Source organism: Haliotis rufescens, unplaced genomic scaffold, assembly GCF_023055435.1.
Source record: "Haliotis rufescens isolate VD_foot unplaced genomic scaffold, xgHalRufe1.0.p SCAF_12, whole genome shotgun sequence".
Classification (NCBI taxonomy): Eukaryota; Metazoa; Mollusca; class Gastropoda; order Lepetellida; family Haliotidae; genus Haliotis; species Haliotis rufescens.
In genome coordinates, this window is record NW_025963802.1 from 39223169 (window position 1) to 39245572 (window position 22404).

Here is a 22404-nt window from a genome sequence, read left to right on the forward strand (position 1 = left end):
TGTCACTTCATTATTTAGCGCCGATACAACAGCTGATAATCATGTCACCCATTCGGTTGATCGTAACCATTCTGATTTCATTTCAATCCCATACTATCATAGCCAAACAAACGTTCCGCTGATGTCCGGTTAAATCTTTCAACAATAGCTTGATTACGGTGGGCTTCTTTTTCACCACGCCTGATTTCGACATCGTGCTTTCTTAACAGTTTAGTTACTGATCCCATAAACTCGCGACCATGATCTACTTGAAATAGCTTAGGCCATTTTAGTGGTCAGCGTTTATATATGCGACTCGACTGCATTAGCTACTTCTGTTGAATCTTTTGAGGTTAATGGCTCAGCCTCCTTGTATTGACTAGCCACATCCACTACTGTTAAAGCACATTTATACGTTTTCCTTATTACCTTATCATGGAGAAGAAACAACAGGTCAGCCTGATATCAAACTTCTTCCTCGGGATATAACGCAGTGCCGGTAAGTATATTTGCCACATCACTTGTTTCTTTAACCAATCCTTGGCCACATGTTTAGATACCTTAGCGGCAGTGGCTAATTTTTGTATTGCTCCTATACCTTTCCAATATCCTTGTGGGCTATAGTAAATTTTATCCATTATTATTTGATATCTTTCCTGCCACAAGCTGACACGCCGTGATATAACTGGAATACTGTTAAAAGCAGCATTAAACCCAACTCACTCACTAATATTGATGATTCTTTTAATACAATTCATGACAATCATTGAATCGCATCATCATTTTTACATAAAAAAATCCCTCTGTGGTAGTGGTATAGGTATATAAATCTGGCTCCAGTGGAAGTGAGCCAGAACTGTCATTGTCTATACTACTTTACTAAATGCTACTTGGAGAATGAAGAGAATGAAAGAAGCATGACCACCGGACTACTAACGTGCGCATGCGCCTTGACCTTCTCATATTACGCATGCGCACGGACAGCATCTAAAAAACGAGAACGAGAACTTGAAATCGCAAGAAAATGAAATGTCGCATTCTCGCGTTCGCGAGATTTTGTGATTTTGTGGCCTAATTTTACAAGTCGAGATTGCGAGATTGTGAGATTTTTCATCATGTCCAAATGTCACATTCTCGCGTTGTCGACTTTTGACAACAAGTGCTATGTATCAAAAACACGAGAATGCGAGATCACGAGAACGCGATATTTTGGGCAAATCTCGCGTTCTCGTGTTTTTGGCATATTTAGCTCGTTTCGAAAGGTCGAGATCGCAAGAATACGAGATCGCGAGAATGGCCCTTACAGTATTCCATAATTCATGCAAATGCTGCAAACAGAATTAGAGATTATTGACAGTGAGAGAGTTGAGCTTGGCGATGCATTGGATGAGTTTAAAGCATCCCCCATTGCAGGTATGTGCGATAGTGTGTGGAAGTCATCATTTTTACCAGTCAAAATAGGTTGGATTCTTTTGGATCTTCATTGTTTACTATGTCATGACCGTTGATCATTATATAGTCAAATTTATCTAGATTAACCGCTCTTTTCGATGAAACATTTTGGTTTATGAAACCTGACTGATACAGGAAAGGTGATGACAGACCAAGGAATGGATGTGGTTCAGTAGGATTCGAACTCAGGACCAACGCCTTTCTTATTTCCCATATTATAAGATTTCAGTTCTCGTATCTTATAAATGTTTATAAATATATTTGTTTATCTCTACAGGATTACTCCATTGCACGGGTTGGAAAGTTTATTCGACTATTCCTGGCTTTAAGTCTTGCCGGCGGCATAGCAACAATCATGGTTGCACAAATTGACACTACTGTAGTTGCAGTCGGCCCTGTCCTCGCCACACAGACCCTGCCACCCGCCCATGGCTTCCTGATCGACACCCCAGCATGTCGCATACCCAACCTAGATCCTTTCGACAGCTCTATTTCACAATTTATACGACATCAAGGGAAGATTCTGTGTTCTGGGAAGCCGTCAATAACATACGAAGATGGCAATGTACTACGAATCAATTGGACAACAGTGAAGGATTTCTATGAAGGTGATTTTAAGCACTGTAAATATCAACCAATCATGCGAAACCAGTCCGATTTCAAGTTCTTTTATGACAAGTTTCGAGATACCTTTAACCAAGATGTTGAGATTTCAGAGGAGTTTGTAAGAATCTATTGTATAAGCAATTCTGAGAGTACGATTAACACCAATTTCCATTCGCTGATTATTCCCAAAGAGGCTGTGGATGAAAGATGTGAGAAAAATATTAAACATCATGTAACGATAAACAAGCCAAAGGAAATAATGAATGTTGTGATGATTGGAGTTGACTCTATGTCCAGGTTAAATTTTATGCGACAGATGCCATTGTCGAGAACATACCTTCTTGAGGATTTAGAAGCTATAGAAATGTTGGGATACACTAAAGTAGCTGATAACACATTTTTGAACATTGTACCATTGACAACGGGCAAATTTGTTGCCGAACTTCCTTGGAATAGAACTATGTCAAGAAAACCGTTTGATGGCTATAATTTTATATGGAAGAATTTTTCGAATTGTGGGTATAGAACTCTGTATGCAGAAGATGCTCCTGATATGAATGCATTTACACTTTTAAAGGAGGGTTTCCACTTTCCCCCGGCAGACTATTACAACAGGGCGTTTAGTTTTGCCATGGAGAGAGATGGATCTGTGTGGAACAATGATCATAAATGTGTTGGCGACAGGTTGGAGGCGGAAATAGTTTTGAAATATACCGAGGATTTCTCGATACTTTTCCGAGACAAGCCTCACTTTGGATTCTCATTTCTAACGAGGCTCAGTCACGACGATGTTAACGTCGCAGGTGCAGCCGATGATCCTCACTTTCGGTTTCTTCAGCGAATACACAAGTCAGGCCTTCTAGAAAAGACAATTTTGATTTATTTTAGTGACCATGGGAACCGCATCGGCCACATTCGGAACACATTTGTTGGAAGACTTGAAGAGCGTTTGCCTATCATGTTTTTTGTACTTCCTCAATGGTTCAAGAAAAAGTATCCAAACGTAATTGAAAATATGAAAACGAATTCTCGCAGACTGACGACTCCGTTTGACGTGTATGAAACTCTGAAGGACATATTGTATTTCGATGGGACCCTTAAACAAGCAAGTGTGACGGATCGTGGTATTAGCCTGTTCAGTGAAGTACCACGTGACAGGTCATGTGACACTGCTGCTATCTTGCCTCATTGGTGCACCTGTTTAGAAAGGGAATATGTCCCTGTAACGTCAGTTAACGTAACCAACGCAGCTAAAAGTATCCTAAATCATATCAATGAAGAGCTTTTTGATTATGGTCATCTTTGTGAAGTTTTGAAAGTCCAAGAAATCAAAGAAGCAGTTTTGATGACCTCAAACAAGGGGGTCCTTCAACATTTAAAAAATACCAGAATTAAGGCAGTTCTGACATTTCAGTTGACGTTCGTGACATCCCCAGGGGGAGGGTTGTTTGAGGGGACAGTCAACCTGGACGAAACAACTGGAAGATATTCCACAGCAGGTGACATCAGCCGAATCAACAGATATGGAGACCAGTCAAAATGTATCGATAATTTTCATTTACAAAAATATTGTTACTGTAAGACTGCATCAAGACAATGATTGATATATTCATTATTTAGTATGCAGCCAGTTGTAAAGTGTTTCCGAATCAATAATATAGCATGGCTAAAGAGAGTGAGTGTTGTTTTGCACCACAGCCACACGTGTTTAAGCTCCATCACGGAGTCATTTATGTATTAAATCCTAGATCCGACAATCCATAGGTATGTAGTTTTGTTGTAGAGAGAATTGCCGTTTGCAGTTTGATAGACTTGTTTTTGATAATGGTGAGGTCCTATCATTTGATCTTGAAAACAACTGTGTAGTTGACCTCAAGATCTCTTTCCCCGTGTCAGTGGGCATCTCATCTCAAGTTACTTGAAAGAAATTGGTCTGCATAATAAATTTTTAATATGGATGTGAATAATTTATCACTTGTTTTTAAATTTGGTGTGATGCTTTTACAAGCTGACATTATTGAAGGCTCTGTCCAGGAGTTAAAAGTACCGTCAATAATCAATATCAATAATGACGACTAATATGAGTATTAGCATTGAAACATGTATCGCCTCTTTTAACAATATTCCCACCATAACATTGTACCCATATGTGGAATAGACGGTTTTCGGCCTGTTGAAGCAATGCACATAGCTTGGCCCTCCCACTGCCCCTTTTTAAAAATGAGAAAGTGATTAAAGCGTCTGACTTGTAAATGAAACTGTTAATTTGCCAAAAGAGTTTAACTCAAGTGAACTGTTCAACAACATATCTGATGTTTTACACAACAAACTGGGAGTCACCCAGAGAAAGTTTGTCCGACGTGCCAAAGGCTTCTATCATTGGTACATGTAGTTTGGCGGTATAAGTTGTAACATGGAGTCGATATATGTTTATATGTTCTCTCACTAAAGTACGTTCAATATATCTATTTAGATAGTCACAGCTGCCTATACTTAAAGTCTGACAAAGGCCTGTAGGCCACGGGACATTTTGACAGCAGAGAGAGAGGTTGGCCGACCTAGATCTCGGAGGTGCCAGCTGGAGACGATATGCACGATTATGATATGGCTGCATAAAATCAGTGAATAAAGTTTGTTGACCCACAAACAGACTTGGGTTGTCAAACCTAGAAGTATTCGGTAGAGCGCCAACGTCTTCCCGGGATACTCCCCTCACAGATCAGAATGCGAGCCCACCATAACAACATTTGGATGGAGCACACATATATAGATAAATGTAAACTGTTATTCTTTGGTCGACTATGTCGAATAATTCCTTCATATCGGAAAAAATCCGTTCATATGGCCGTTAGGCAATTGTTCAGCAGGATTCAACAGTAGACGTGCGATAGATATGTCTTCAGTGCTGCACATAAACGACTTTGTTATTTTTGTGCCCAAGATGACACTTCTATACATGTAGTGAACTATTTGCTTGGAGGAGATCACAACATTTTATGTCGTGGTTAAAATTTCTCGATGTTATGTACATAATTGCAGAATATACATTAGATATAGCATATCATGATCGTTACTGTTCATTAGCATCTGCCTAGAAGGGCATTCTAAATTTATATTTTTGTTATCAGATTTTTAGTTAATTACAGGTCATTTGTGTAATGACATTATTCACTCAAAACTAATATTTAGCCATTGTGAAGACACGCAGGTTATATACAAGTATTATGACACATACTTCAACTAGTTTGTAACAGAATTAAATGTTAATTAAACATTTGGCCCATGGGCCAGCAAAGTTTCCTTTGCTCAAAACTCATTTTTGTAGCTTTCTAAACACACGATTTAACTGATTTCTAAAATAATGTAACCACGTTTAGCGTTATTTGTCAAATTTTCTTTTTGCTCAAGGCTCGTTTTGTTTCTTTTGAAAAAAACCCACAAAGTTGTAAACACAATTATTGTGACAAATAATTCAACTTATTGTCAACATAATTCAACAAACTTTTAGTGTTGTTAAAAACATTTGGCTCATAGGCCAGCAAATATTCCTTTGCTCAATAATTGTTGGTTTTGTACAAACACAAAGGAGAAACAGCAATTATCAACAAACGTAATTCAACTTTTCAAATTAGTATTTAATTGGTATACTAATTAGTGAGCTCAGCCGTGGCCCAAATCACTCAAGAGTGATCAATTAAATCGCCTCTACCAGCACAGGTTGAGTGATATAGAGTGATTTGAGCCTCCTACACGGGCGCCATATGATTGGTCATTAACATTTATGCAAGGCGGAGCAAATGCCTCGTTTTATCGTCTATTTAATGCTTAAAAAAGACGACGCATTTAGGACAATGTCTAGACTTTCACCAAATAAGATAGACACAATTTTATGGATAACAACTTCTTTAATACAGTAAAAAGCGACGTTTCGGTATAGATCCTTATACCGTTGTCAAGCAAGACTGAATGAGGGACATAGTGCAGAATATATATAGCAAGTGGAGGATTAACAGTAGAGGATAACACCTGTTTATTGGCTTCATGGCCCATTGGCTTCTAGCTATGTGTTTTCTGTCCATCGTGTTGTGATAGCATCATCCTTGTTGTCACACCTACCTATGTTATCCCACTCATGTATGCCCTTGTTGTTACTGGTAATCCTCTACTGTTAATCCTCCACTTGCTATATATATTCTGCACTATGTCCCTCATTCAGTCTTGCTTGACAACGGTATAAGGATCTATACCGAAACGTCCCTTTTTACAGTATTAAAGAAGTTGTTATCCATAAAATTGTGTCTATCTTGTCTTCCGCCAACTTCTAAGTAATGCCTATCAAACAAGTTTTCACCAAATAATCAACTTTAATTAGTTGTACCTTAATGCTCGCTCAAGTAGACGTCATCTCGCCCGTGTGTGGATGATATGCCCTTTCACTCTCTCCAGCAGCTTACAACTAATAGGTGCCACTTATTTATTTTAACAGCATTGATCCAAAACAGAAAGACTAAAACACAGCCAGCCTTGTCAACAACAGTCAAGCGTTTGTTACTGTAAAGAGATATTTACGCGGCATAAATTATGTTATATTGGTGTTCGTGAAAGATACCAAACGCTTTGTTCATTATACATTTTTTGCTTTTATATTAATTTGCTGTAGAATATACATTGGTTTGAGTATGAAGTAACGATCTCGCAGAAAGTATCAATAATCTGAACTTTGGTATACGAGTTGATGATACTCCTCTTTTTATTTTAATGCATAATGATGACATAGCGTTAGGTGCCCCGTATGAAACCTCGCTACAAACTATGCTACAAGCTACGGACTATCAGTCCGGACTGATGCCGATTTAATAGTGCTAGCCTACTGAGATACCAGGCCGCGTTTTAGCCCCTTACTGATTTTATCTTACCGACACATTTCACTCTGCCATTGTTATACAGATGTTACATTCAATAAGTTTACTTCGTGTGCAGAATTTTATTTATCATTCTCTCTGTTAATGAGTCCTTCGGGTACATATATGATATTGACTAGGTCCAAGCTTGCACAAAAGAATTCAATAAGATACTGTGAGGCAGAGACTATTATCGTAGGCACTTTGTAGGTTATAGGTTTTTGGTAGGGAGTTCATGCATGTTTTACACATTCCCTGAGTTAAGAAAGCTAAATATTTCTTTCTTAAAATTCACAAGGCTGCCGAATACACATTACAGCAGCAACTGGGCTGTTATCACCATGATCGGTAGCATGGGGTCACGTGCGGGGTCAATGATTTCTAATTAACACTAGAGAATAGCCGGTTGGCCACTGGAACGAGACGTGGCAGCTTGTCAGTAATTTGACTTGTTAAAGTGAGTCGAGAGTTAACCCTCGGACAGCAAGACAGGTTGGCTTTTCTGTTGCCTGGCTACGTCTGTCATGTAATCATTATCATGATTATGTAGCTGTTATGTTAATTGTTATTATATCACGAATAAAGTGTATTTGACGATACCGATATCCCAATAACTTCAGCTCGGGATAGTTTAGTGTTATTTCTACAACGATGGTTGTTTACATGAGTATTGTATTGCTTACAACACTTGTTTCAACCGAACAACTAAACACATGTTTTATGTGCAAATGCTTCATGTATACGTGTCTTTATTATTCCGAACTGCAGCATTCGTTCTGAAATGTGATTGATCAGAACCGAGTGTTTGAATTATGGAGCATGAGATATGCTTGTTGTCGGGTAGCAGGTTGGCTGAACACTAATGTGCAATATCGGGTACTTTTAAAAATACTCATGTCAGATCCGTGAAGGTTAGAATAGGTCTTCAGCAACCAAATGAATGTTTGCCGTAATAGGCGACTATGCTTGTCGTAAGAGGCGACTACTGGGATCGATGGTCAGACTTGCTGACTTGGTTGATGCATGTCATCGTATCCCCATTGTGTGGATCGATGCTCAGGATGTCAATCTCTGGATTGTCTGGTCCAGACTCGGTTATTTACAGACCGCCGTCATATAGCTGGAATATTGCTGTGTGCGGCGTTAAACAACAAACAAACAAAAAAATCCTTTGTGGCACTACTTTTGACGTGTGCAAAACAAAAGTCAAAACAAGTGAATTTGGCCAAAAAGAAGCTTCAGCTTCAGGTATATCGATGATCTGATATCGTTGAATAACCATTATATAACCAATTCCTTTCCACTGATTTACCCACCTGAACTAGAAATAAAGACCAATGAGACCAATGAGACCGCCTCGTCTGATTCATATTGAGAGCAATGCATAAAGACTGGTACTACCAGTGGTGCAGGATACGCTCACCTTTGCGCTAGTATCATCATTTTGCTGGTGATTCGTGGACTCATGGTCATGATATGGTCGGGGGCACGGTGGCCCAGTCGTCTTAGGCGCCGCAATTCGTTGTGCAGAGTTGCGTCCATAGGGCACGCCAGAAACCTATGATTGTGGGTTGGAATCCCGGTTCGCCCCGATTTTGTTTCTAGGTACTAGTGTCAGCACTATATCCGTGGTCGTTGGTTTCACCGAAGTGGTAAACGTCTAGACTTGCATCACTTCGGAAGCTGACACGCCGTGATATAACTGGAATACTGCTAAAAGCAGCGTTAAATCCAACTCACTCACTCACTCACTTACTCATGATATGGTCGGAATTGTACAATCGACGCTGCTTTTGACAGAGAAATCTTTTGAACATGAACAGGGCTTTAAATTTGTGGCTTTTATTTAAGCATGCGCGTGTGTAAACTGTTACTTCAGTGGTAGTCACAATTTTATCGATGTAAAAAGCTTTCATTCCCCCAACCATCGTGTATGGTTATACAGAATGCAAATATCTAACGACTCGGCAAAGGGATAGGTTGGGATCGGGAGATCGAACTTATGCCACTGTGAACGGTATATCAGTCATTTTCACAGCTGACTTATAAATGGATGAGAAGCCAAAATACGGGTGCCATGCTGACAAACTTAGATAGTGATGGAGTTGAGTTTAACACCCCTTTTGACAGTATTCCAGTTATATCGCGGCGTGTCAGCTTAATATGGGAGGAAAGCCCGAAGTGATGCAGGTCTCTTCGGTGAAACCCACGAGCACGGGTATGGGACAAACTAAGAAGTATACCTGGGGCGAGTATCAATCAATGATTATATAATTCTGATAACCCTACGCGACTGCAGAGCAAATGTGACAATGTCAAACAAACCAAAATTGAAGAAAAACACACAAAAATGCTTCTGCCAGACGAAACTTGACATTTGAGATGAAAATAAGCTTGTTTTTGTCACAACTAACATGCCTACAAATGACTTATATTATTTTGAGAATCGTTTTAAAGGCCTTAATGTATCGCCAGAGGGTTCAGAACCAATATTTTATGAAGTTTGTACATTCAATTAATGATGTGTCGATTGACTCAACTTCGAATCAATTTGACCTTGATCGAAATGTTTCAAGCGAAGAAATTCGTAATGCCATTGCTGAAATGTCAAGTGTTAAAGCGCCTGGTTATAGTGCTGTGCCCACTGAGTTCTTTAAGGACCTTCCTATGTACTGTACAGATTTAACACGAGCTCTTTTCAATGACATTTTGTCAACAGGTATTTATATAGAATCGATGTCATTGTACCATTACATCAGACAGGTGACAAGGATACACAAGGAAATTACACGCATATTGCATTAGTAGAAGTAAAATATTTTCTAAGATTAGTTGTTACAGGTTCTACACATGGACAGAAAGTAATCAGTTATAAACTTCAGATAATTTGTGTGTGCACTGGATACTCTCAAGTAAGTACTTGTCCCTTTGTGTTTATTTAGGCGTTATTGATCTCAAGGCTGCATTTGATTTGGTGTTTAGAAGTACTCTTTGATTTAAATTATGGACTTCCGACTTTGAGGGTATGCTATTTCATTTGATATGAAATATATTTCAAAATGTAAAGTGTCTTTTGTCTTTTGGCCACAGATGTATAGAAATGTTTATGGTATTATTTACAGACCATATTGTGATACAGTAATGATATTTAGAAAGGCAGACCTACTTAAAAAAATGTGAAAGGTTTTATTTTGATAAAGACATATAAGACATCGTATCCATGCACATATCAGTTTTGGGTATCCATTTTCTACATCAGGTTCGTGGCATGTTACCCACACAGTTCTCTCTGATCAGGCTTTGAAGATTATCAGAATTGGTCGGTTTAATGTGTGTAATTTTATCGAAATGCTCTACGAAATTGTATTAATCATATTTGATGTCAAGGGTTTGCCAGTTTTAATGTATGGTACGGAAGTTTGGGGCTTTCATGCATCACTAGCAGTGACATGTGTTCCTGACAATTTCTGTAAAACTATTTTGCACTTGGGTAGAACTATACCAAATATAGAATCTACAGTATTTTCTCTCTCGGGTTAATCTCTATATCAGGAAGAGTACTGGGTAAGGATGTTCATTAGCAGGATAATATTCATTTAAAAAACCTTATGAATATCAGTACAATATAGCTGAAGATGGACGTACACGCTGGGCACTCCAGGTTAAGAAATTACTATTTATTTAAGGCTTTGGTTACATATAGAATAACCAAGACGTGTCTAGCTTTAAATACATTTGTATTTCTGTAGATAATCAAATTTAGTTTAAAATATAGTATAAAGTTCGAAAAGAAACTTGCGATTTTTTGTAATGGTTACATTGTTTAAATTGCGTACATTCCGTTCTTCAAATCTTAGACTATTTCTTGAAAGATGGGTTTGTCCTTAATAAAACATTATGTCCAATTTGAAGTGTTCCAATTACATAGTCATCTTTTAAAATTTGATGATATCATTCCAATTTCATCATATTGAATTTGTCATTTTCGCATTTGTTAGTTTGTTTTTGTTTAACAACATCACTTTGTTTCCCTTCCAGAAGGATAACTAAAGAATGGCACGGATAAGAAAAATTATTCGATTCTTTTTGGCTTTAAGTCTTGCCGGTGCCATAACAACCATTATAGTCACACGCTGGCTCACTCCGACAGTCTGGCGTAGCCCTGTCCTCGCCACACAGACCCTGCCACCCACCCATGGCTTCCTGATCGACACCCCAGCATGTCGCATACCCAACCTAGATCCTTTCGACAGCTCGATTTCAAAATTTATTCGACGTCAAGGGAAGATTCTGTGTTCCGGGAAGCCGTCAATAACATACGAAGATGGCAATGTTCTACGAATCAATTGGACAACAGTGAAGAATTTCTATGGAGGTGATTTTAAGCACTGTATATATCAACCAATCATGCGAAACCAGTCCGATTTCAAGTTCTTTTATGACAAGTTTCGAGATACCTTTAACCAAGATGTTGAGATTTCAGAGGAGTTTGTAAGAATCTATTGTATAAGCAATTCTGAGAGTACGATTAACACCAATTTCCATTCGCTGATTATTCCCAAAGAGGCTGTGGATGAAAGATGTGAGAAAAATATTAAACATCATGTAACGATTAACAAGCCAAAGGAAATAATGAATGTTGTCATGATTGGAGTTGACTCTATGTCCAGGTTAAATTTTATGCGACAGATGCCATTGTCGAGAACATACCTTCTTGAGGATTTAGAAGCTATAGAAATGTTGGGATACACTCAAGTTGATGATGGTACTTTTCCCAATATTGTATCATTGACAACGGGCAAATCTCTTGCCGAACTTCCTTGGAATAGAACGATGTCAAGAAAACCGTTTGATGGCTATAATTTTATATGGAAGAATTTTTCGAATTGTGGGTATAGAACTCTGTATGCAGAAGATGCTCCTGATATGAATGCATTTACACTTGCAAAGGAGGGTTTCCACTTTCCCCCGGCAGACTATTACAACAGGGCGTTTACTGTTGCTATGGAGAAAGATGGGTCGGTCTGGAACCATAATCATCATTGTGTTGGTGACAGGTTGGAGACGGACATAGTGTTGAAATATGCGGAAGATTTCTCGTTACTTTACCGAGACAAGCCTCACTTTGGATTTTCATTCCTAACGAGGCTCAGTCACGACGATGCTAACGGCGCAGGCGCAGCCGATGATCCTCACTTCCGCTATCTTCAGCGAATACACAAGTCCGGCCTTCTTGAAAAAACGATTTTGATTTATTTTAGTGACCATGGCAGCCGCTTCGGGCTTATACGGAACACATTTGTTGGAAGATTTGAAGAGCGCTTGCCTTTTATGTTTTTTGTACTTCCTCAGTGGTTTAAGAAAAAGTATCCAAACTTAATTGAAAATATGAACACAAATTCTCACAGACTGACGACTCCGTTTGACGTGTATGAAACTCTGAAGGACATGTTGTATTTCGATGGGAACGTTAAACAATCTAGTGTGACGGATCGTGGTATTAGCCTGTTCAGTGAAGTACCACGTGACAGGTCATGTGACGCTGCTGGCATCTTGCCTCATTGGTGCACGTGTTTAGAAAGGGAATATGTCCCTGTAACATCAGTTAATATAACCAACGCAGCTAAAAGTATCCTAAATCATATCAATAAAGAACTCTCCTATTATGGTCATCTTTGTGAAGTTTTAAAAGTTCAAGAAATCAAAGAAGCAGTTTTGATGATCCCAAACAAAGAGGTCCTTAACTTTTGGGGAAAAGAGACATATAAGTCAGTGTTGACATTTCAGTTGACGTTCGTGACATCCCCAGGGGGAGGGATGTTTGAGGGGACCGTCACTCTGGACGAAACAACTGGAAGATATTCCACAGCAGGTGACATTAGCCGAATCAACAGATATGGAGACCAGTCAATATGTATCGATGATTTTCATTTAAAAAAATATTGTTATTGTAAGACTGCAAGACAATAAATGGTTAATTAAATATTATGTTGTCAGTTGCCAAGTGTTCTCTATTTTTTGTGTATACTCAATCATAAATATAGCGGGCCTAAAGCGAGTGAATGTTGTTTAATGCCACAGTCCCAAATGTGCAAACAGACAAATCAGTGTTGCATGAGCATTGTTGTACAGCGTCAGGTAGGACCAGACAATACCATTTTGTATGGGAATTGTAGTAAGAAGTCAGGTAGGACCAGACACTTGTGGTATAGGACAATTGTTGTCAAGCGTCAGGTAGGACCAGAAACACCTGTGGTATATGAGAATTGTTGTCAAGCGTCAGGTAGCACCAGAAACACCTGTGGTATATGAGAATTGTTGTCAAGCGTCAGGTAGCACCAGAAACACCTGTGGTATATGAGAATTGTTGTACAACGTCACGTAGGACCATACACACCTGTGGTATATGAGAATTGTTGTAAAACGTCAGGTAGGACCAGAAACACCTGTGGTATATGAGCATTGCTGTCAAGCGTGAGGTAGAACCAGACACAACTGTCGTATATGAGAATTGTTGTCAAACGTCAGGTAGCACCAGACACACCTGTGGTATATGAGAATTGCTGTACAACGTCAGGTAGGATCAGAAACACCTGTCGTATATGAGAATTGTTGTCAAACGTCAGGTAGGATCAGAAACACCTGTGGTATATGAGAATTGTTGTCAAGCGTCAGGTAGCACCAGAAACACCTGTGGTATATGAGAAGTGTTGTACAACGTCAGGTAGGACCATACACACCTGTGGTATATGAGAATTGTTGTAAAACGTCAGGTAGGACCAGAAACACCTGTGGTATATGAGCATTGCTGTCAAGCGTGAGGTAGAACCAGACACAACTGTCGTATATGAGAATTGTTGTCAAACGTCAGGTAGCACCAGACACACCTGTGGTATATGAGAATTGTTGTACAACGTCAGGTAGGATCAGAAACACCTGTCGTATATGAGAATTGTTGTCAAACGTCAGGTAGGATCAGAAACACCTGTGGTATATGAGAATTGTTGTCAAGCGTCACGTAGGACCAGACACACCTGTGGTATATGAGAATTGTTGTACAACGTCAGGTAGGATCAGACACACCTGTGGTATATGAGAATTGTTGTACAACGTCAGGTAGCACCAGACACACCTGTGGTATATGAGAATTGTTGTACAACGTCAGGTAGGACCAGACAATCCTGTGGTATACGAGCTGTGACGTGGCCATTACAAAATTGAAACAGTATGTTGACCAGAAATCAGTAGTAACATAGTGTGAAACCAACAAACAACCAACAAGTGGTATACAATCAACAAATGTATTACACAATTCACTTTCTTTACAAATCAATACAAATTACTGCACAGCAATTACAATAGCAGTACACAATAGAGTGGCTGTACAATATTCAATGGCAATATATAATATGATGACAGTGGTCAGTATCAAATACAAAAATACAGCAGTGATAGCAAAAGTCAGTACTGATAGTATATTTACCCAATGGTGACAGCGGTCGAACTTCCAAAACGGGCCCAGGGAGAGATTCATAGGTGATGAGCGATCCTCACGCGGAAGCTGGTCTTGATACGTGAGCGATACGTAAACACGATCTTGTCTCCTTCCATAGTCTAACCTGCTACTGGAAATTTCTACACAGTGCCCTCACCAGTCTAGAGGCACTAGAACATCACAGAATATTCTGCATGAGTCCATGGTCTACCGGAAGTTTACACACCCCACTAGCATCAACATGTATCAACTTCCTGACGACTGCTTACGTTAAATACTACTACATTTCTGTTGTACAAGGTCAGTTAGTACCAGACAAGCCAGTGTTATATAAGCGTAGGACCAGTTAAACCTGTGGTATATGATCATTGTTATACAGCGTCAGCCAGGACCACACAAACCTGTTATATGACACATATGACACATATGACAAATATGACGCAAATGACACATATCACAAATAACATATCACGTATCACGTTTCACATATCACATATCACATGACATACATCCTGACACATAACACATATGAGATATGACATGTCATAATTACGGCCCAGGCGTCTGTGTTAATCACGACTTACATGCAATTCGAGCAACACATGACATATATGAGATATCACATATCACTTTACACATATGACATGTCACATATGACATGACACATATGACATGACACATGAGTTATCATTTATCAAATAGCACGTGGCAGCCAGAGCATTTCATATATCATATTACAGATGACACATATAACATGGCACATGGCACATGTCAAACAATGACATATTACATGACACATAACACATGACAGATATCATACATCACTTAACAAATGAAACACAGCACACGGCACCTGATATACATCCAACATCACCCATCACAAGACAGATGACACATAACATGTATTACGCATCGCATATTGCATATCGCATACTAAATGTCACATATCTTATCTCTCATATCACGTATCACGTATCATGCATCACACGTATATCACAAATCGCATACCACATATCGCATATCACATGACACGATGGCTCAACATCACACGTACCTAAGATACGGCACATGACACAGGATACATGATACATATCGCATATCACATGACACGATTGCTCAACATCACATTTACCTAAGATATGACACATGACACAGGATACATGATACATATCGCATATCACATGACACGATTGCTCTACATCACATATACCTAAAATATTTCACATAACACAGGATACATGATACATATCACATGACACGATTGTTTAACAACACCTATACCTAAGATATGACACATGACACAGGAAAAATTATACATATCGCATATCACATGACACGATTGCTCTACATCACATATACCTAAAATATTTCACATAACACAGGATACATGATGCATATCACATGAAACGATTGCTTAACATCACATTTACCTAAGATATGACACATGACACAGGAAAAATTATACATATCGCATATCACATGACACGATTCCTCTACATCACATATACCTAAAATATTTCACATAACACAGGATACATGATGCATATCACATGAAACGATTGCTTAACATCACATTTACCTAAGATATGACACATGACACAGGATACATGATACATATCGCATATCACATGACACGATTGCTCTACATCACATATACCTAAAATATTTCACATAACACAGGATACATGATACATATCACATGACACGATTGTTTAACAACACCTATACCTAAGATATGACACATGACACAGGAAAAATTATACATATCGCATATCACATGACACGATTCCTCTACATCACATATACCTAAAATATTTCACATAACACAGGATACATGATGCATATCACATGAAACGATTGCTTAACATCACATTTACCTAAGATATGACACATGACGTAGGAAAAATTATACATATCGCATATCACATGACACGATTGCTCTACATCACATATACCTAAAATATTTCACATAACACAGGATACATGATGCATATCACATGACACGATTGCTTAACATCACATTTACCTAAGATATGACACATGACACAGGAAAAATTATACATATCGCATATCACATGACACGATTCCTCTACATCACATATACCTAAAATATTTCACATAACACAGGATACATGATGCATATCACATGACACGGTTGCTTAACATCACATTTACCTAAGATATGACACATGACACAGGAAAAATTATACATATCGCATATCACATGACACGATTGCTCTACATCACATATACCTAAAATATTTCACATAACACAGGATACATGATACATATCACATGACAAGATTGCTTAACATCACCTATACCTAAGATATGACACATGACACAGGAAAAATTATACATATCTCATATCACATGACACGATTGCTCTACATCACATATACCTAAAATATGACACATAATACAGGATACATGATGCATATCACATGACACGATTGCTTAAACCTAAGATATGACACATGACACAGGAAAAATTATACATTTCGCATATCACATGACACGATTGCTCTACATCACACGTACCTAAGATATGACACATAACACAGGATACATGATACATATCGCATATAACATGACACGATTGCTCAACATCACACATACCTATGATATGACACATAACACAGGATACATGATACATATCGCATATCACATGACACGATTCCTCAACATCACATATATCTAAGATATGACACATGACACAGGATACATAATACATATCGCATATCACATGACACGATTGCTCAACATCACATATACCTATGATATGACACATAACACAGGATACATGATACATATCGCATATCACATGACACGATTCCTCAACATCACATATACCTATGATATGACACATGACACAGGATACATGATACATATCGCATATCACATGACACGATTCCTCAACATCACATATACCTATGATATGACACATGACACATGATGTCCGAGTCATGTCAGATTTTCACATCGTGTTATTTTCAGGTCCAGTTTGTTTCACGTTGATGTGGTCACCGCTGACGTTAGCAGCTCCTTCAGGAAATACTGCAAAGTCCGTGTGTATTATGCAACTCTTTGTTTGTGTTATTTCGTCAGTAAACAGCACACAATTTACATTAGCATGACATGATTGGCATGGGAACGAGGCCACAGATCAGATGATTGTAAATAAAACTCATTAAAATCAGATCTAAGTTCTCGCTGCCGCTGAACAAAGATCTGCGGACATCCCATTACGGGTCACGTCAGAACGACTTTTCGCGAACTTTGACCGACTAATGAAATGACTAACAAGAAGTCGACATCAGCCAATTAGAAAGCAGCTCTCTCGCCTTTTACGGCACTCGTTTCAATCTGCCGACTTCCAAGTCAGACTACGCATGAAAAATATGTTTTGAAAACTGAACAAGCGAACATTCCGGATTGTCTGATATATGGTTGAGATTGTATGGCAGTGCTTCCCACGTACTATGCAACGCCCCCTCCATTCGAATGCGAAGCGAGAGATAGAATCGGGACCAGACAATCGAGTGATTGATACGATCCAATGACACACCAGGATAAGATAATCTGATGACAGATTAGCGAATTACATTTTCCTGTATCCGTTAGATATATACACGAACACAAGTTGATTATACACTTTAAATAGTCAGGAAATATATAAAATAGATCATGCCATACCGTTCCTGGGGTCAATTTTACACCTGTTTGCTGTTTCTCTTTGTTGCGTCCCAGGAGGTTGTATCCCACTTGCGTACGTACATCCGCACAGTCTTGATTTGAGGCAGACACAGGGGAAACGCCTTCGGGAATGGTGATCTTACCACTAACCAATAATGGTAAATCAGCATTCACCACAGACACCATGGAACACTTAGGTTTGCAGACTGGAACTGGAAGAGGTTGAGCGAATGGCTGTTGCCGTTGAGGTGAGGTGAAGTGAAATGGGGTTTAACGTCGCGTCCAAGATTATTGCACTTATATAGCGACGTGCATGTACGTGTGTGTGTTTGTGTGGCTCCTTGTACTAGTCCGGACTGATGCCGATTTATAGTGCTAGCTCACTGAGATACCATGCCGCAGTTTAACATAAATACCCCACTCAGACACAGTATACTGACTCCGAGCCGACCAGTCCTTGTTTTAGCCCCTTAATGCCGGGCGCCATACAGGGTAACAACAAGTACCATCTTTTAACGTCTTTGGTTATGACGCGGCCGGGGATCGAACCCTGGACCTTCCGCTCTCCGGGCGGACACTCTACCACTAGACCACGGAGGCGGTCCGTTGCTGTTGAAGTTGATGATGGTGTAGAATGGAAGAATGACAATTTTGTGGGAGCAAATACGCACGCACCTTAAAAACCAGGATGTCAACAACTGTTTTTCTTGTCGTTTTCCTAAGCCAGCTTCATCATACTCGGGGTAGAAATCACCAAAATCACACAGGAGATACACCACTTCGAGGTAAACCAATGCAAAAGCAACATGAGCTGGAAGGCATATCAGTGGGGATCGCTTCACACGTCATCACGTCTAGAGACAACTGATGATTCGAGACAAGCGGAACTCTTTTCTAAAAACATATGAGCAGCATCAAGACTGGCGGTGTACCACCTTACCAATTCTTTTGATGGCGGCTACGTTTACACACCACCGGTTTTCAGGATGGGTAAAAGGTGCCTGGAGCAGTTCCCCATAATCGTCTTTGACGTGGTAGAGAGGACAAAGGACAAAGCCCAATCACTACAGTAAACAGTTCGGTCGTCACTTTTTCCTTTGTTCAGACGAACTCGGATGCCGGGTAACAGAACCTGGGTTGGTGATGTCTTCCTTTGCTGGTGTTTGTGCTGCTGCTGTTGAAAAAATACTTCATCCTTTGCGTCTAAGAGTCTTAAATACAGTCGACCTTCTATGGTGTCCAGGGAAAATTTTGGTTGTTATATATATATGTTGTGTATAGCATTGTCACATGGATGTAAAATGATAATAAATGATGTTGGCAGTCTTTGTACCCATCCAACGTGTCACCCGGCGTTCCAAAGACGCTGCCGTATCCAAGGAAACAAGAAAGGATGATAGCCCAATGGTTTGTTGCCCCTCCTTCAGGAGCTATTGGGACTGCACAAAGTGAGAACAGGACTATACTCTGTGTTGTTGATCTGTGCTAAAAGATTGTACGATTCCGACTGTATCATTAGCATGTGTTTATGAATCACTATCAAACACATCACAAACACATGCAAATGCAAGTCAACTTTTCATCTGAAAAGTCAATATTGGGGGCATAATAGAGGATTCATCACGAGTGTTTTTTAATATGGGAAATATCAACCGAGTCTTAGTTAATCGGTATTTGCCGAGCCTTTGGCGAGGCAAATACCGATTAACGGGACGAGGTTGATATTTCCCATATTAAAAAACACGAGTGATGAATTCTATTTATCATTTTCACATTTTTGCTTCCAAATTAAGGAATAATTGCATTAAACATTAACATCAGCAACTTGTCGAAATCTTACGTATAGATCGTGCGTAGTGATACATGTTTTCCATAGCCATGTAAACCAAAATAAACAATTCGCTGGGAAAAAAAGTTCCTCGGATTATTTTAAACAAAATACTTGAACAGACTTTTGCAGAATAATTGAAACTTTAATAACGGTAACAACAACGATTCTGTGTAATCTGATTATATCTCTGGTGTAACTTCACTTATAATATATAGTTTCAAGTCAAACCGCTCGCTCTTTCGGTTATCTAATTTGCATACTTATGTCATTGGGGTATGACATACATGTTTTTATGTCATAAGCTTATGTCATGGATAAATGCTTTAGTTAAATGATAAATAATGATATCATGTGTTACCGATAAGGTGAGCATATCCTGCCCCACAGATGACATCCGTCACAAACACAAGGCAAGTCAATTGTAGATCAAGAAAAACTTTTTATTTTGTTACTACACCCATAATCCATTGCTATACACAACAGTTGAATCCAATTATTGTCTGACACCAAGACAAAGAGGTTTTTTTTAATATAAGAAATATGGGAAGGATACCTGTACAATTACCATAATCTAACCGAACAGAAACGTTGTTGGACGGCCGTACCTAATCTTTGGTAATGAACACAAAGGAAAATGTATAATCATCCTTGAGTAATTCTGGATTCATCTTTCCAACAATGCTCTCTACACGACCGTATAACTCACTGACAATTACTTCTTTCTCCTCCTTACTCCTGGTACCAGAAAGTCCTGCCAAGAAGGCACTGTTGCTCCAACACCGATGGGCTGACACAAACCTTCTTGCATATCCAGCCCTGTCATCGACGCCCTCGTCTTCCTTCCTTTGTTTCCATTCGTTGTAAACTTCACAAGGAAGGGTGACAACATCAGCTGATAATAAACGCAATCCTGACCGAGATACATTGGAACTGGTATTCTCAAAAGGAGCTTTCAGCAAACTTAAACCTTTATGAAAGCATGCCAGATTCGTATTCACGAATTCAGATTTTGAAATCCTGCCATTATCACAGAACTCCTTCCACGTGGAATTCAACATGTGTAAATAGTTTTCATTGCACAATTTCATCCCTCCTGTTGAGGTGGGGTTATCACTTGGTGCAGATACAACCAGCAGGCCCCCTTTCTTCAGCTCGCGACTCCTGATGGTCAGAAACTTCTCCCAGTCTTCTGACGCCTGTTTCTCAAAACTTTGCCTCACATCAGCTTCTGTCTCTGGGAAGCAGTAGATGAAGTCTTTGTTAACAGGGGGCTTTCCAGAAAGCCAATGTACAGCTGCCATGCATAGTATTATGTGCATTGAGTCAGCAGGGACACACTGCTTATAAAAATGGGTTCCTGAAGCCAAAGCAAAGACGTTCTCGAGATCCTGGAGGTAGGATGGCGGCTTGGGGATTAGACCAGAGAGCCGTCTGAACAAAGAGTTAAAGTCGTTGATCTCTTGGTCTTCATAGATGACCTGGAACTGCACGTCATGGCCATGGTGCTCTCTCAGACTCTCGATCAGTTTCCCCAGGAGCCTCATGGAGGCTGCACCATCAGCAGTTCCGTAGTCGCCGATGTTGTACACGGAGGCCTTATTTGGAAAGGGAACCATCTTGGACAGCTTAAGGAATTCATCCGTTCGTAACAAAATTGTGTATTTCCCGTCTAGGGACCCGAGATTCATGCCATAGTTACCCGAACCAGTCTCTCCAAATGGCAAATGCGCGCCATTATCACACAGATTTACAATGTCCGTCGTCATTGTATTGTGGATGTTGATAGTCAAGTCACAATATATCAGCTGCCTTGTACGTGTGGGTCATTCTGTTCACTGACCTCGTATTCTCGGACCTTTATCGCAACGGCACGTTCGAGACGTGGATGTTAGGGCGATGTCATTGATGTTTGTTTCTTGTATCAGCCCGCTCCTCACATATCGCAAAGTCTGTTCCACCAATACGTGGCACTGACATGTAACTGAAAACACATCAACATTAGATATAGCCATTATTTTGTTACGCGTACACCTAACGGTCTGCCTGAACAGGCTTAACCCGAGGAATTTCTACCCAAACACCCACACTCCACCCCACACCCACACCCACACCCACACCCCACACCCCACACCCCACCCACATAACCTTTACCCTTGGTGTCTTGTAACCAAACAGACTCACACCCTGACCCCGATGACCTTTTACCGAAACACACTCACACCCAGGCAGACTTGACTACTATGGCCTTCAACCTAAACACACTCACGCCCAGATAAACTTGACTGCTATGGCCTTCAACCACAACACACTCACACCCAGGCAGACTAGACTGCTATGGCCTTCAACCACAACACACTCACACCCAGGCAGACTAGACTGCTATTGCCTTCAACCACAACACACTCACACCCAGGCAGACTTGACTGCTATGGCCTTCAACCTCA

The 22404-nt window shown here is 39.7% G+C and overlaps 3 protein-coding genes across 3 annotated transcripts; 2 read left to right on the forward strand and 1 right to left on the reverse strand.

Moving 5' to 3' along the window:
- The first annotated feature begins 451 nt into the window (after positions 1-451).
- On the forward strand, positions 452-4674 carry LOC124150903. The gene is made up of 2 exons (XM_046523093.2): positions 452-478; positions 1709-4674. The coding sequence occupies exon 2, from the start codon at positions 1787-1789 to the stop codon at positions 3635-3637; it is 1851 nt and encodes a 616-aa protein (XP_046379049.2). The 5' UTR covers positions 452-478; positions 1709-1786; the 3' UTR covers positions 3638-4674.
- A 6291-nt stretch (positions 4675-10965) lies between these two features.
- LOC124150965 lies at positions 10966-12908 on the forward strand. Its single transcript, XM_046523180.2, has one exon. The coding sequence runs from the start codon at positions 10992-10994 to the stop codon at positions 12906-12908; it is 1917 nt and encodes a 638-aa protein (XP_046379136.2). The 5' UTR covers positions 10966-10991.
- A 7588-nt stretch (positions 12909-20496) lies between these two features.
- Positions 20497-21777, reverse strand: LOC124150902 (farnesoic acid carboxyl-O-methyltransferase-like). The gene has a single exon (XM_046523092.2). It carries the CDS (start codon positions 21724-21726, stop codon positions 20566-20568), a length of 1161 nt encoding a protein of 386 aa, XP_046379048.1. The 5' UTR covers positions 21727-21777; the 3' UTR covers positions 20497-20565.
- Positions 21778-22404: the final 627 nt, after the last annotated feature.